The sequence below is a fragment of the Microcaecilia unicolor genome, chromosome 9, assembly GCF_901765095.1.
Source record: "Microcaecilia unicolor chromosome 9, aMicUni1.1, whole genome shotgun sequence".
NCBI lineage: Eukaryota > Metazoa > Chordata > Amphibia > Gymnophiona > Siphonopidae > Microcaecilia > Microcaecilia unicolor.
In genome coordinates, this window is record NC_044039.1 from 122842338 (window position 1) to 122856515 (window position 14178).

Sequence of the window (14178 nt, forward strand, 5' to 3'; positions counted from 1 at the left end):
AAAACCCACTCCTGCTGTAGGGCCAGCCCTGCCTGGAAAATAGTACCAGAAAAATTTGGTTGTAGCAAGGATGATGATGATGCCATAGGCATTGGAATGGAAATACGCTTGCTGGAGTTTTCCCTGCAGTACATAAGTGTGGCCATACTGGGACAGACCGAAGGTCCATCAGGCCCAGTATCCTATTTTCAGCAGTGGCCAAACCATGTCACAGTTACCTGCCAAGATCCCAAAACAATACATTTTATGCTGTTTATCCTAGAAATAAGCAGTGGATTTTCCCCAAGTCCATTTTAAGAATGGCTTATGGACTTTTGTGTTTTAGGAAGCTACCCACACCTTTTTTTTTAAACCCTGCTAAGCTAACTGCTTTTACCACATTGTCTGGCAATGAATTCCAGAGTTTAATTATATGTTGAGTGAATACATATTTTCTCTGATTCATTTTAAACTTACTACTTTGTAGCTTGATCGCATGCCCCCTAGTCCTAGTGCTGTTGGAAAGAGTAAACAAGCGATTCACGTCTACCCGTTCCACTCCACTTAGTATTTTATATACCTCTATCATATCTCCCCTCAGCTGTCTTTTCTCCAAGCTGAAGAACCCAAGCTGTTTCAGCCTTTCCTCATAGGGAAGTTGTCCCATCCCCTTTATCATTTTCGTCTCCCATCTCTGTACCTTTTCAAATTCCACTTTATCTTTTTTGAGATGCGGCGACCAGAATTGCACACAGTATTCAAGGTGTGGTCACCCCATGGAGCGATACAAAGGCATTATAACATCCTTGTTTTTATTTTCCATTCCTTTCCTAATAATACCTTACATTCTGTTTGCTTTCTTTGCTGCCACAGCACACTGAGCAGAGGGTTTCTTAGTATTGTCAATGATGACTCCTATATCCTTTTCCTGGTCTGTGACTTCTAACGTGGAACCTTGCATCATGTAGCTATAGTTCGGGTTCCTCTTTCCCACATGCATCGCTTTGTGCTTGCTCACATTAACTATCATCTGCCATTTGGTTTCCCAGTCTCCCAGTCTTAAGGTCGTCTTGCAATTTTTCACAATCCTCTTGCGATTTAATAACTTTGTGTTGTCAGCAAATTTAATTACCTCACTAGTTATTCCCATATCTAGATCAATTTTAAATATGTTAAAAAGCAGTGGTTCCAACACAGACCCCTGGGGAACCCCACTGTCTACCCTTCTCCATTGAGAATATTGACCATTTAACCCTATTCTATCCTTTAACTAGTTTTTAATCCACAATAAAACACTACTGACTTTCCAGTTCCATCTGGAGTCTTTCATGAGGTACTTTGTCAAATGCCTTTTGAAAATCCAGATACACAATATCGACTGTCTCACTTTTATTCACATGTTTGTTCACCCCTTCAAAGAAATGTAGTAGATTGGTGATTTCCCTTCACTAAATCCATGTTGGCTTTGTCTCATTAATCCATGCTTTTGAATATGCTCTGTAATTTTGTTCTTTATAGTAGTCTTTACCAACACAGAAATATAATTTATTGTAATTGTATTTCTGTGAATTATTCATGCCTCCGGGCCCTGTGGATTGAAATTGGAATGAATCACACTTTAGTAAAATTTCTGAGTAGTACTTTCCAAGACTTACACTGATTTAGCATGATTATACCTGTTGTATAGTAGATATTTATTCAGTGTTTTCCTGGGTTTTCATGTTTTTTTTTCTTCCTTTATAACTCCTGGCCCATTCTTGTTACATTTTTTTTTTAATTTAAACTGTAGGGGTAATTTTATAAAGCATTTCCATGTTTAAAGCCACTCATGATCCAGAGGGTTAGAATCATTCAGGAGTAATTCTATAAACTTTTTTCAAGCATTAAACACTAATTTATTCGAGTAAAGGATCTTGTAGAAAATGACCTTGCCCCTATAAGTTTCTGCAGTGATATTAGGCATAAAAGCAGCTTTAGAGTAGGCATGTTCAGGGGAGGAGTCTGAGCGGAACATGGGTGGAGTCACAAACACGTGCTGGGCAATTCTATAAACATGCCTACATGAAGGCACAGTAAGTGCGCCAATGTTTGCAGAACACTAGCACTTATGCATGGGATTGGTGCCTCAAATTATTTATTTTTAATTTATTTATTTATTGCATTTGTATCCATAGGCGGTCGGTGGCCCAACTGTTTGGGGAGGCTAAAGGGGGCGGGGTTAGGGGGTGGAGCTTAAATCCATAATTGTCTGATAACACACAGAAAAAATAAATAAAAATAAAAGTCACAATACCTTTTATTAAATTTAGATATTAGATATGTATCATATGTCAAAGAATAAAGTGGTTGCTCAAAGCATATTCTAACCACAATCGCTCAACTGTAAAACACTATGCACAAATTTGTGCAAAAACACACTCAGAACCTTACTGTACCATAACACTAGGCAGACCCTAATACATCAATATACCACCCATATGGAAAATGCAGACCGTCAACAATATGAAACAAGGGATCATAATATCACAATTCTCATGTAGAGCCACAAAACACCCTTTTAGGGTGTTCACAATGAGCTCCTTTTATTAACGACTATATGTAGATCCTTCAAGAGGTAGTGTGTCATGATTTAGGCTTTAAAACCCTTTCTGATGTTTTGGTGCCACCTCAGTAAGGCCAATACACAATCTCTCCACTGCAAAACACTATACACAAACTTGTGCAAAAACACACTCATAACCTTAGCAAACCATAACAGCACTAATTCCAAGGACAGGACGAGCTACAACCTTATGTGTGGAAAGGCAGCACTGTAATTACACCGGGCTCTAAAACCTAGTGAAACAAAAAAACCCAAAAAGGGCTGTAAATACTACACACTAGTAGAATACTGCACCTTGATTACACATGAAAAACACACGACACAACAGATATGAAGGCAAAACTGGAAAGTTACCTCAAGAAGTTAGACTCAGCATGCAGCAATACTAGAAAAATTGAAACTTACATGCAAAATATTACAGATGCACATTTCCAAAAGCTGACATATTCCAGTTAATAAATTCTGAATAAAATACTTTTTTTTTTACCTTTGTTGTCTGATCATTTAGTTTTTCTATTCACTTTGGTCCCAGTGTCGTCTTTCCATTTGATATTTTTTCTCTCACCATGTCCACCATCCTCCTGTGTCCTTAGGCGTCCTTGTGTGTCTTTATGCGTCCTGTCTACCATCTGTAGCCCTGTCCCTATCCTTTCTCCAGTTTCAGCATCTGCCTTCAAAGTGTTCCGATCCAGCCCTTAAATTCAGCAATTTCCCCTCCATCCATGTGCATGTACTTCCTTTGTCTTTCCTACCCTCCATCCTTGTCCAACATTTCTCCTCTGTTCCCTGCCCTCCACTCCATCCATGTTCAGATTTCTCCTCTTTTCCCACCCCTCCATCCATGTCCAGCACCTTCCCTCTTTTTCTCTCCTATCCTTCCATCCAGTGTTATCCCTCTTTCTCTCTCCATCCTTCTACCCATTACCCGCTCCCAATCCTTCCGTCTATTGTCTCCCTCTCCTTCCATCCATTGTCTCCCTCTATCTCCCCTTCCTTCTAAACAGTTCTCTCTCTCTCGACCCTTTTCCATTCAGCATGTCCTCTCTATCCCCATCCTTCCAGTGTCTTTCCTCTTTCCCTCCCTACCCTTACGTCCATTGTCTTCCCTCTTTCTCCCTCCTTTCATTCAGCATTTCTCCGTCTGACAGCTAGGGTCTCCCCCAGTTTCTCCCCAGCAGTTTCTCTCTCCTGCCCATGTCCCCTCTTTCTCCCGCCATCTTTCCACTAATCTCTCTCTCTCTCTGTACCCCTCTTCCATCCAGCATCTTCTCTCTGGCTCTCCCCTGCTCTTTTCCATGGCCACTCTTTCTCTCCCCATCTCTCTCTGGCTTTCCCCTGCTCTCTTCCATGTCCCCTTTTTCTCTCCCCATCTCTTTCTGGCTCTCCCCTGCTCTCTTCCATGTCCCCTCTTTCTCTCCCCATCTCTCTCTGGCTCTCCCCTGCTCTTTTCCACTTTCTCTCTCTCTCTCTCTCCTCCAGCGTTCTCATGCTTCTCTCCTCTCCTTCATGCATCCCACCTTTCTCTTCCCTCCCCTTCTTGCTTCCATCACTCTTACTCCTTCCTCCACCCCCTTTTCCCATTCCCATGCCCTGCCATTGCTTTCCTTCCTCCCTCTTCTCCTTAGATGTGGCATCTCACATCCTCCTCTCTCCACCCCACTTTCCCTTTGGTCGGTCTGTCTGGCATCGCTTTCCCCCCCCCCCCCCCCGGACTAGTGCGGTACCCTATTGCTCTCCCCCTCCGCTCCTGTCACGTCGTCTTTCAACGAAGCTTCCTGTTCCCGTAGCAGCAGCATCAGCAATGATGTAAGCGCCGTTGCTTTCAGCCTGCCCCGGAAGCACTCTCTGAACAGCTTCCCGCGTAGGAGGGGCGCTGTCCAGAGAAGGCTTCCGGGGCAGGCTGAAAGCAGCGGCGCTTACATCATTGCTGCTGCTGCTGCTGCTGCTATGGGAACAGGAAGCTTCGTTGAAAGACGACGTGACAGGAGCGGAGGGGGAGAGCGGCACTGTACTAGTCGGGGGGACGGGGGGGGGGGGAGGTAAAGATCGGGACCGTCGCGCACCAGTCGTGGGGGGGGGGAGGGAGCCGGGAGGGAGATGTTCACGAGCTGCACCCGCCCCGCCCTTGCTGCACTTCTGGCTGGCCTCTTATACCGGGCGCCTATGTTTGTATCCCACATTTTCCCACCTATTTGCAGGCTCAATGTGGCTTACAGAGTTTTGTTGGCAAATACATGCCTAAGTGCTAGGTTCTATTCTATAAACATGGTACACATGTAGCTTAGCATGCAAATGCAAGTAGGCTGTACCTGTGGGCAGAGCATGGACGTTCCATCTAGTGATTTGCACAACATATAGTATACTATGAGTTGCACACGCTGCAAGGCGCGCTTAAACACAGCAATTTAAGCCTACCAATATCATGGTGTAAGCCATCACACTTATGTGGCATGCAAAGGTCACTTTGCGCTGGCATTCTATAACAGGTTAGGCATACCCTAATGCTGTGCTAGAACTGGCATTAAATCAGCGGTGTAACGAAGATGGGGCAGTGGGGGCAGTCCACCCCGGGTGCATGCTCCAGGAGGGGTGTGGGGAGCAGCTGCATGGCTGTTAGCTCCGCCAGTTCCCTGCTCCCTCTGATGTTACTTCCTGTTCTGGGGCAGAGGGAGCAGGGAAACGGTGGCGCCAACAGCTGCGTGGCTGCTCCCAGCACCCCAGGAGGCAAGAACAATGCACTCAGGGGAGGGGGTTTGGAGGTGATGTGCCGGGGGGATGACAATTCTGCACCCGGGGGGGGGGGGGGGGGGGGGAATGCTACACCTGAGGGGGGGGGGGGGGTTGCGCAGCGGCTATCTGCCCCGGGTGGCAGCCGTCCTAGGAATACCACTGCACTAAATGCATCCTTTTGCAGTGCCTATATTTTGGGGCATGACTTTATAGAATTGCCTCCTATTGCATAAAAAAATGTGTATATTTTGTGCACTAACATTTACACCTGCTCCCAAGCTGACATTAAAATACATACCTTCAATGTAGGTGCAATATGTGCTAGGATTTTATTGGGACACATAGGTGTTTATGCATCTTTACAACCCAGGCATCTTCCTGCCCAGTTAACCTAGATGTCCTGTTATAAAATTACCCTCTTCCTGCCTATCTCTAGTTCTACTCACATCCCCAGGGATGTTATAATGATTGCATTGGTACACTGGGTCCAAGCATCAACTAGGAAACCAACGGAGAATGTGGTAAAGATGGTTAACCTAGCAGAGTTTTAAAAAGGTTTGGCTGGCTTCTTAAAGGAAAAGTCCATAGACCATTATTAAATTGGATTTGGGGAAAATCCACTATTTCTGGGATAAGCAGTATAAAATGTTTAGTACTTTTGGGGGATCTTGCCAGGTATTCGTGACCTGGATTGGCCACTGTTGGAAACAGGATCCTGGGCTTGATGGACCTTTGGTCTGTCCCTGTATGGCAATACTTATGTAACTTTCACGAGCTGTTTTACGGGCTGTATTGGACCAGGCAGGATGGGATTAAAGGACATCTTATACTAGGGGCTTAGCCAGCGGTGTATTGGGGGTGAGGAGAAGGTGGACTGAGGGAGCCAGGTATTGTCTTCCCCTCTCCCCCCACTGCCACTCTAACCGCAATATTAAGGCATACCTTTTCTAGCGGGGATGACAAGCCCCACCAGCCAAAGAGATCTCCTCTGCAAGTCCCCACCTGTGCTGCCAGCGTGTGGCAGCACTCAAGTTGGCAGCTCACTTCAGCCGTCGATGTTGGCACTTCTGCACTTGCTTAGTTCAGTTGCTGAACTGACCATGCACGCAAGAGCTGGCATTGGAGGCTGAAGTGTGCCTGCTGACTTAAGTGCTGCCCTGGAAGCACAGGCAGGACTCATGGAGATCTCTTTGGCTGACAGGGCTTGGCATTCCCGCCAGCCATTAAAGCAGAGGGGGCCTGAGCCAAAGGTGAGGGAGCCCAGGCCCCCTGTGGCTACGCCATTGTCTTATACAAGCTGCACTGACTGGATTGGATTACAGTTTTGAAGGAGCAGATTATGGAATAATGCTTCCTTTAAGTGCAGAATATAAAGACAAGTACTGAATGTATGGCATCCCAACACAATGCAACACTCCTAGGCCACCCTCGTCCAAGGGTTCATTTGTTGGCTTTGAAACCCAGAAGAGATATTTAAAATTTAGCAGTAGTCTGGCAGTAGTCTCGCTATTTATGAACTTTACCCATGGTGCCAGGACTGTCTTTCATATCTTACATTTGACCATGTCATAGACTCTTATGGGGTTTTTGTTTTTTGCAGGAGTGAAGGGAAATGTTCAAGGGAACCTTTTCAAAATAATAACCCAGAAGGACATCCATTACTATATCCAGGCCAGTTCCAAAGCCGAGCGAGTGGAATGGGTTGAGGCGATCAAGCGGCTGACATGAAGAAGAGTGTGTGACGTGCGGGATGCTCAAAGAGCGAAAGCCTAGCGACTCTGGGTTGAATTAGACTGCAATTATCCACCCAAACGAGTCAGTGCTGTGTTACAGTAGCAGGGAGACTTCTGAATGGAAGCTCTCTCTTCCAGTTCTGTTGCCCAGATGCACTGTTCCTTGTAAGGGAAATGTGAGATGGGAAGAATAGTTTTGCCCCCCTCACCCCCATCATTGAGACTAACAAAAGGATCCCATTGTACTGTGGTGTATGTTTGGTAAAGTACTTCTAGTAGCGCTATAGAAATGATAAGTAGTAGTAGTAAAGTGATCCCTGGATACAAAGACTGTGGCCCCTACATGTAGAAGATGAAAAGAAATCTAGAAAAAAAATGTGATACTCTACAGGCCATGTCACCACTTCCTGGTTTTTGAAAGAGCATTTTTTGTTTTCTTTCTAAGACAGTTAGCTGTCACCAGTGATCCAAGAAGAAGGCATCAGCGCAGGGGAGAGGGACAGTAAGAACTTGATATTCAATTTATATTCTGCAGTCTCTGAATATTAAAAAAAAATGACATTGGTTTGCAAGCTGAGCGAATATGACCTGGAGGTCACTAAATACTCGCAAGCGCTTCATCTCACCAAATTTACCTTTCATATCAGAGGACTTGTTAAGAAACATCTGCAGGGAAGAGTTGGGAGAAATGCCAATATGACATTGTAGCGCACACACACAATGACAAACTCCATTCATCCACATCGTGACCTATTCCAAACGGCTGAAAAGACTGCACCTGCCTAAAGAAATGGGCTTTCTCAGGACCTGCTGAGGATATGGGCCTTGAATGCTTTTCTAGAACCTGTCAAAGGTAATGAGCATCAAGTATTTTCTGAGGCTACTCTATGTACCTGCTTTCTCTAGAGGAAGGCTGTACACCTACAAGACGCAAACTGAAGGGCCCTGGATTGTCCTCTGTACCTATAGATATAGATCACATGATAGTGTGGGCTGAGCTCAAATTTTCTAGCAGAGGTCTGGATACAAGAGCACTGAAGAAAACAAGGAGACAGCAGATAAATGTTTGAGGCGAGCCAAATATTCTAAAGAAAATCTATTTCCTTTTATTTTATAAAATATGGAAAAAAAAAAACATTCAAAACATTACTGTATGATTTTGGTAATGTGGATAAAAGGTCAGAATAAAACAATAGTCCCATTGCCACCAAGTATTTTGGTTTCTTGCTCACAAAATGGCTAGACCTGAGTTATATCTTTGACATGGATCCATACCGTACAACACACTGGATATTTGTTTTAAAATATTTAAAAGGACTCAGAAATCTCTAATTAGGCTCCATGGGGGTAATTCTGTAACAGTGCACCTAAATATGGAGGTCTAGAGGCTCCTGATTGGTGCTTATTCTGTAAAAGAATGTAGGCTCCTGTTTTCCTTTACAGAATACTAGTGTAACAGATTAGATACAAGCCCCGCCCACATTCTGCCTATGTATATGCCTGCCTGTAAAATACATGTAATATAGTGCATAGGCAGAATTTTAGCATTTATGTGCAAATATGCCATTATTGTAATCTTTTATACATAATCAGTGTGTGAATGTTAGTGCCCATTTTACTGAATTATCTCCATTCGGTCCTTCAGCATTTCTAGACTGGACAGATGGGTGGAGGTCATGGGGAGGGGTGCCTGAACACCCACAGGATGACTGTTTTCACATTCTGGACTGGCCCCATAACTTGTATCCAGTGGTGGAGACACTGAATCTATCACACCAGTTTCTTTCCATATATTTAAAAAAACACACATACATTATGGGCTTAGGGGGGTCCTTTACCAAGCTGCAGTAAAAAGGGCCCTGTGGTAGTGGGAAAGCCTGTTTTTGCAGCACACCAGGAACCTTTTTACCACAGCAGGTTAAAAGGCCCTAAAAAAGAAATGGCTATGTGGCAGGGGCGTAGCCAGACCTTGTGGTGGGAGGGGACTAGAGCCCGAAGGTTGGGGACACATTTTAGTCTGCTGCCTGGCCGCCTGCCCCCCCACCCCCCCCCCACCTCCTCGTCGCTCCACCTCACCTCCTTGCCGCTTCTCACCGCCTTGTCGCTCCCCCCGCAAAAACAAATACCTTTGCTGGCGGAGGTCCCCAACCCCCGCCAGCCGAGGTCTTCCTCAGTGCCGGTCTCGGCGCAGCCGCGTTCGCTGCCCTGCCTTTCTTTCTTCTTGTTCAGTTTCACGTAAAGGAGCGTGAGCGTGCATAGGAGGATGTCAGCAAGAAAAAAGAAGAGCAAGGCAATGAACGCGGATGCGCCGGAGACCAGTGCTGAAGAAGGCTCTGGTTGGCAGGGGGTTGGGGACTCCTGCCAGCCAAACCAGGGGCCCGGACAAAGTTTGCGGGGGCCCAGGCTCCCGTGGCCCCACCTAGCTACGCCCCTGCTATGTGGTAAGATTACTGTTATTGTGGGGGGGGGGGGGGGGAGAGCACTTACCAAAGATGGTGGTAAGGGCTCCCACATAACCAGGTAGCACCGATTACTGCCGGGTTAGCGCTGTGCTAGAAATTACAAAATTATTTTCCATAGTACCAGAAATGGCTTGCTCTCGAGGCAGAACTACCGCCAGCCGCCGCATTGGGCCGCCGTTAGTTCTGGGTTGCCACACAGCAACCCTTTAGTAAAAGGGCCCCTTCATTCTGTAAATGAGTGCTAAGTGCCACTTTATAAATGGTGCCCAAATTTGGGTGCCGTATATAGTATACCATAGTGCTTAGTGCCAGGATCTGTGCCCAGTTTTGGGTGCGAGGATTTACACCATCTGAAGCCTGGTGTAAATCTTCATGCCTAAATTTGGTGTGGATCTGCCATATTCTATAACACTGTGCAGAATCTCTAGGAATGCCCCTAATCCGCCCATGCCCCAACCATGGCACTGCCCCGTTTTTTGGATCCACATGGAAAATTTACACATGCATCTTTATAGAATCCCAACTAGGATGATGTGCACATAAATTTTAATTGTTGCCAATTAGCACAGCACCCAATTAATCACTCATACATCAATTAAGTTGCGTGCACAATTGTAGAATATGCCAGATGGGCACCAATTTTTGGCACACAGTTTTGAAAGCCATATATAAAATCTGGGGCTATGGGCTCACTAGCAACACAGATAACTGCTCTTAGAATGCAGATCAAGATGGGACGTACCATGTTCAGATCAGAACAGATGGACAATTCAATTTTTGTTTATTTATTTAGAGCTAAATCTAAATAAATTAATGAATAAATACTTGTTGAGATCAGGACACAGATGTAACGGAGCAATGAGGCCAGAACAGAAGTGCAGTGCTGAAGGTCAGGATGGAAATGCCCTAGTGCGCTCAGGCCTGGAGAGGGAGGCACAGCACATCCCTGTTCAGCACATCCCTGGTTCCCTGCTCACCGTCTCACCTTGTGTAATTTGTTTAACCTCCCCGTGCTCCACCTTTGACAGTAAGCCTTTTGGGGCAAGGGCATTATAACCATTGTGAATGATCTAGGACAGAGTTCTCTGTACCCTGGTTTGCTTATTATGTTGGACGTTTTATTAGTTATTATACTTATTATTTACACCATTGGTTCCCAAACCTGGTCCTGGAGGCATCCCAGCCAGTCAAGTTTTCAGGATATCCACAATGAATATTCATAAGAGATTTGAATGCAGTGGAGGCAGTATATGCAAATCTCTCTCATTAATATTTATGGTGAATATCCTGTAAACCTGACTGGCTGGGGTGTCTCTAGGACCAAGTTTGGGAACCACTGATTTACATTGTGTTTAACTACAATTATTTTAATCGTACATCTTATTGAACCCTTATATTGAGGGGAAATAGTGATCAATAAGAACATAGAGAGGAGTATTCAGCATAGCAATCCACATCTCCTCCTCTTCACTGACTTTATTCCTTTTCTGACCTCTCAGCCACACATATAGGCTAAACTACTATTCTGTTTCAGTGCATATGTGGTGGCTCCTGAGTTTCCAGTTACCCCTTACAGGAAAGAGAAAAAACACACAGCAGTGAGCAGGAGATGGAAGGGAGCGACTGAAATTACAGGATAGGCTGATGTGGTTTGAAGTACAACCAGGAACTAATCACTTACCCCAGTGATTTCCAGACCTGGTGTTGGAGACACCCCAGCCAGTCAGGTTTTCAGGATATCCACAGTGAATATTCATGAGAGATATTTGCATGCACTGCTACCACTGCATGCACATTTCTCTCATGAATATTCATTGTGGATATCCTGAAAAGCTGACTGACTGGAATGCTCCCAGGACCAGGTATGGAAACCACTGACTTACCCCCTTATGCTATAACAGGTCACCTAAAATTAGGTGCCAGTTGCACACGCAAGTTGTATAATACCAGCACTTACTGGGGGGAAGAGCATGGGTGGGGCATGGGCATGTCTAACATATACGTGCATAACTTACAGAATACTATGTTACAGGCTAAAGTGCTGCTTTTAGGCACATGCCTGCTCTTGACACGACATACATGGACATGCCTAAATGCAGGCACATAGACATTGACTTAGCCTAGCATTTGATAAGAACACTCATGCATATTAAGTGCTCATATAGAAAAGGCTCACAGCTCCTGTAATTTGGGTGCCTAAATTATAGCGCCTGGTTCTAGAATTGACCCTTAACATCTACAATGAAGCACCAAAACTTTTGTACTACACAAGTTGTGTGTGCTCCTATAATACCACCTCACAAGAAAAGGGGTTGTATTGTAGGAGCCAAGTGTGCCTTACATTCAAGCTTCTGTCCATGATAGTAGTGTAGAAAAAAGAATATAAATTAACACAAGTGATTGTGCAAAACAACATTGACTCTACTATATTTTTACTGTATTTCAAGTCCTGAAACTAGGATTTGTGACAAGAGTTAGAGAATGGCTTCCCCTTGTGTAGAAGACAGGATGGTATATAACATTAGGCGTGTTCTTATGTTTTCAAATGAGAAGAAAAAAAAGCAGGGTGAATCAGGGGCATAGCCAGACAGCCACATTTGGGTGGGCATGACAATCCTGCCCAGCATCTCTCCCTCTCCTCCAGACAATTGGGTTCTCAACTCCAACGTCGCGGTTCTTCATCGGCATCGAGCAGCTACTCATACCTGCTGCATCACCAGCCCCAAGCCTCCCTCTGAGTCAACTTCCTGTTTCCACATAGGTAGGAAAAGGTCAGAGACAAGGCTTGGGGCCTGCACGAGCAGTGAGTATGAGTCACTGCTTGCTTCTAGCAAAGAACTGAAGGCTTTAAAAGATAATGAAGGTATTGGGGAAGAGGGTTGGGGAGTGGATTTGAGATACCTGATCGCCTATGGGGGTGGCAAGGGAGAGGTGGCAGGAGTCTTCAGCTATCAGCCACATCACAATGCACTTGGGCCCACTTGTGGCTATTATACTGGAGCGAATGGAGGATCCTCTTCTAGCATCTGATTACTCCTTTGCACAACTTCTTCAGGAAGAATGCCTTTCCTATGATCCAGTGTGAGGGGATGGTGAAGTGGTGGGATAAGGAGGGGGCAGGACTAGTATGACACCAGGTGTGTATGTACACACACACTAGGTGAGGGGACACCTACAGCAGAAGAGTAACATGATGTACATCACGTAGCTGTGGACAACCCAATCAGGAACAAAAGATGATCTCCTCCAGAAAATTATTAGCACACAAAGTGGGATGAACTGGCTGATCCAAAGTGTTACCTAAGGAGATTCAGCATTGAATTTTACTGGACAGCTGGAGAAATAATGCTCAGAACCCTTTGGGGCTAGGGAAAGAAGGACCACTGCCCCTTTAATTCTATAACTGTGTACCTAATGTTAAGTGCCATTTGTATGTGTACATTTACAGAATGCTAGCAGTCATGCATGTGAATGTACACATCTCTGCGTAAGTGCTAGCTATGCACACAGCGGTATTCTATAAGATATGTGCATAAATGCCTTAACGTGTAAATGCAAAAGGCGTATACATAGCTGGAACATAGGCAAGGTTAACATAACATTTACATATACAACTTACAGAACACTAAGTTATACACATCTATTTATGCCTGCCATAGACAGGGTGCACTTAAATATGGATCCATTTCTGCTGACTCGTGCTAGTATTCTATAGGCACACTTACAAAAGATTTTATATATATCTGTAAAGTGAGAAAAAGGTCATTTTGAATAAAGCCCTACAGTGGATACATGATTGTAAAGGGAAACAATGGAAAACAAAATTAAAGGCTGCAATTCTGCAGACATGATCTTTGGTCATTCTTGCATTCTGACAAACATTCAGCACTGGATTATTTTCTGTCTATGCCCCATAATAATCCATTAACTCCTTGGAGGGCATAAACCACAGGTAAAAATGAACAAAGCTGGGATAGGCCTAGCCCATACTCTCAAGGACAATACACAAATGGATAGCTAAATGATGGTAAGAGAAAACACTTTAGAGACTAAACAAATAGGCAACTACTCTACAAATCAAATACAATAAGGACTCACATTTCCAACCAGGGTAAATGATAATTCACAGTAAAATTGCTGACCATGTGCTGCTACTATACCTGAAAATTCTTCCCATGGACAAAGTCTAGGAGCAAACCATTTGTGAATTGGTCATTTTCCAAAGTTACTATAGCACCAACCAAGGAAGGCCACTTATGTCAGGACATCTGGCTGCCAGGTGGCTTTTTTTTTTTTTGGCCCAGCAGTTTTTCTGCTGCCACATTGTGGGCTACTAGCCCTGAGGGGGACTGAGGTGCCAGAGGTTTCCTTCACAGCTCCCCTGACAAGAATGATCATAAGCTGAGAGGCATGGACTACTGCTTCCCTTGGGACCTGAACTAGTTAGTTGGTAGGTGGCTGGGGCCATAGCCGCCGAGGGGGGGGGGGGGGGGGCGTGAAATTCCCCGGGCCTCCAGTGGGGGTCCAAAACAGGGGTCTCTGTCTCTCACTCTCCTGCTCCTGACAGGTCCTGGGTGATCGCGTCCCAATGGGAGCAGGAGAGAGAAAACTCTGGCGCTGGGCCCCCTTGCATAGCCTGCCTAGCAGCTGCTGAGCCCTCAGGCCATGCATG

The 14178-nt window shown here is 45.0% G+C and overlaps 1 protein-coding gene across 1 annotated transcript in view; it reads left to right on the forward strand.

The window, feature by feature from the left end:
- Window positions 1–8247, forward strand: part of PLEK2 (pleckstrin 2) — a 43874-nt gene extending 35627 nt beyond the window's left edge. Inside the window, exon 9 of the mRNA XM_030215211.1 lies at window positions 6912–8247. Coding sequence (XP_030071071.1) covers window positions 6912–7039 — 128 coding nt within the window. The 3' untranslated portion in view covers window positions 7040–8247. The remainder of the gene's footprint in view (window positions 1–6911) is intronic.
- The last annotated feature ends 5931 nt before the right edge of the window (window positions 8248–14178 follow it).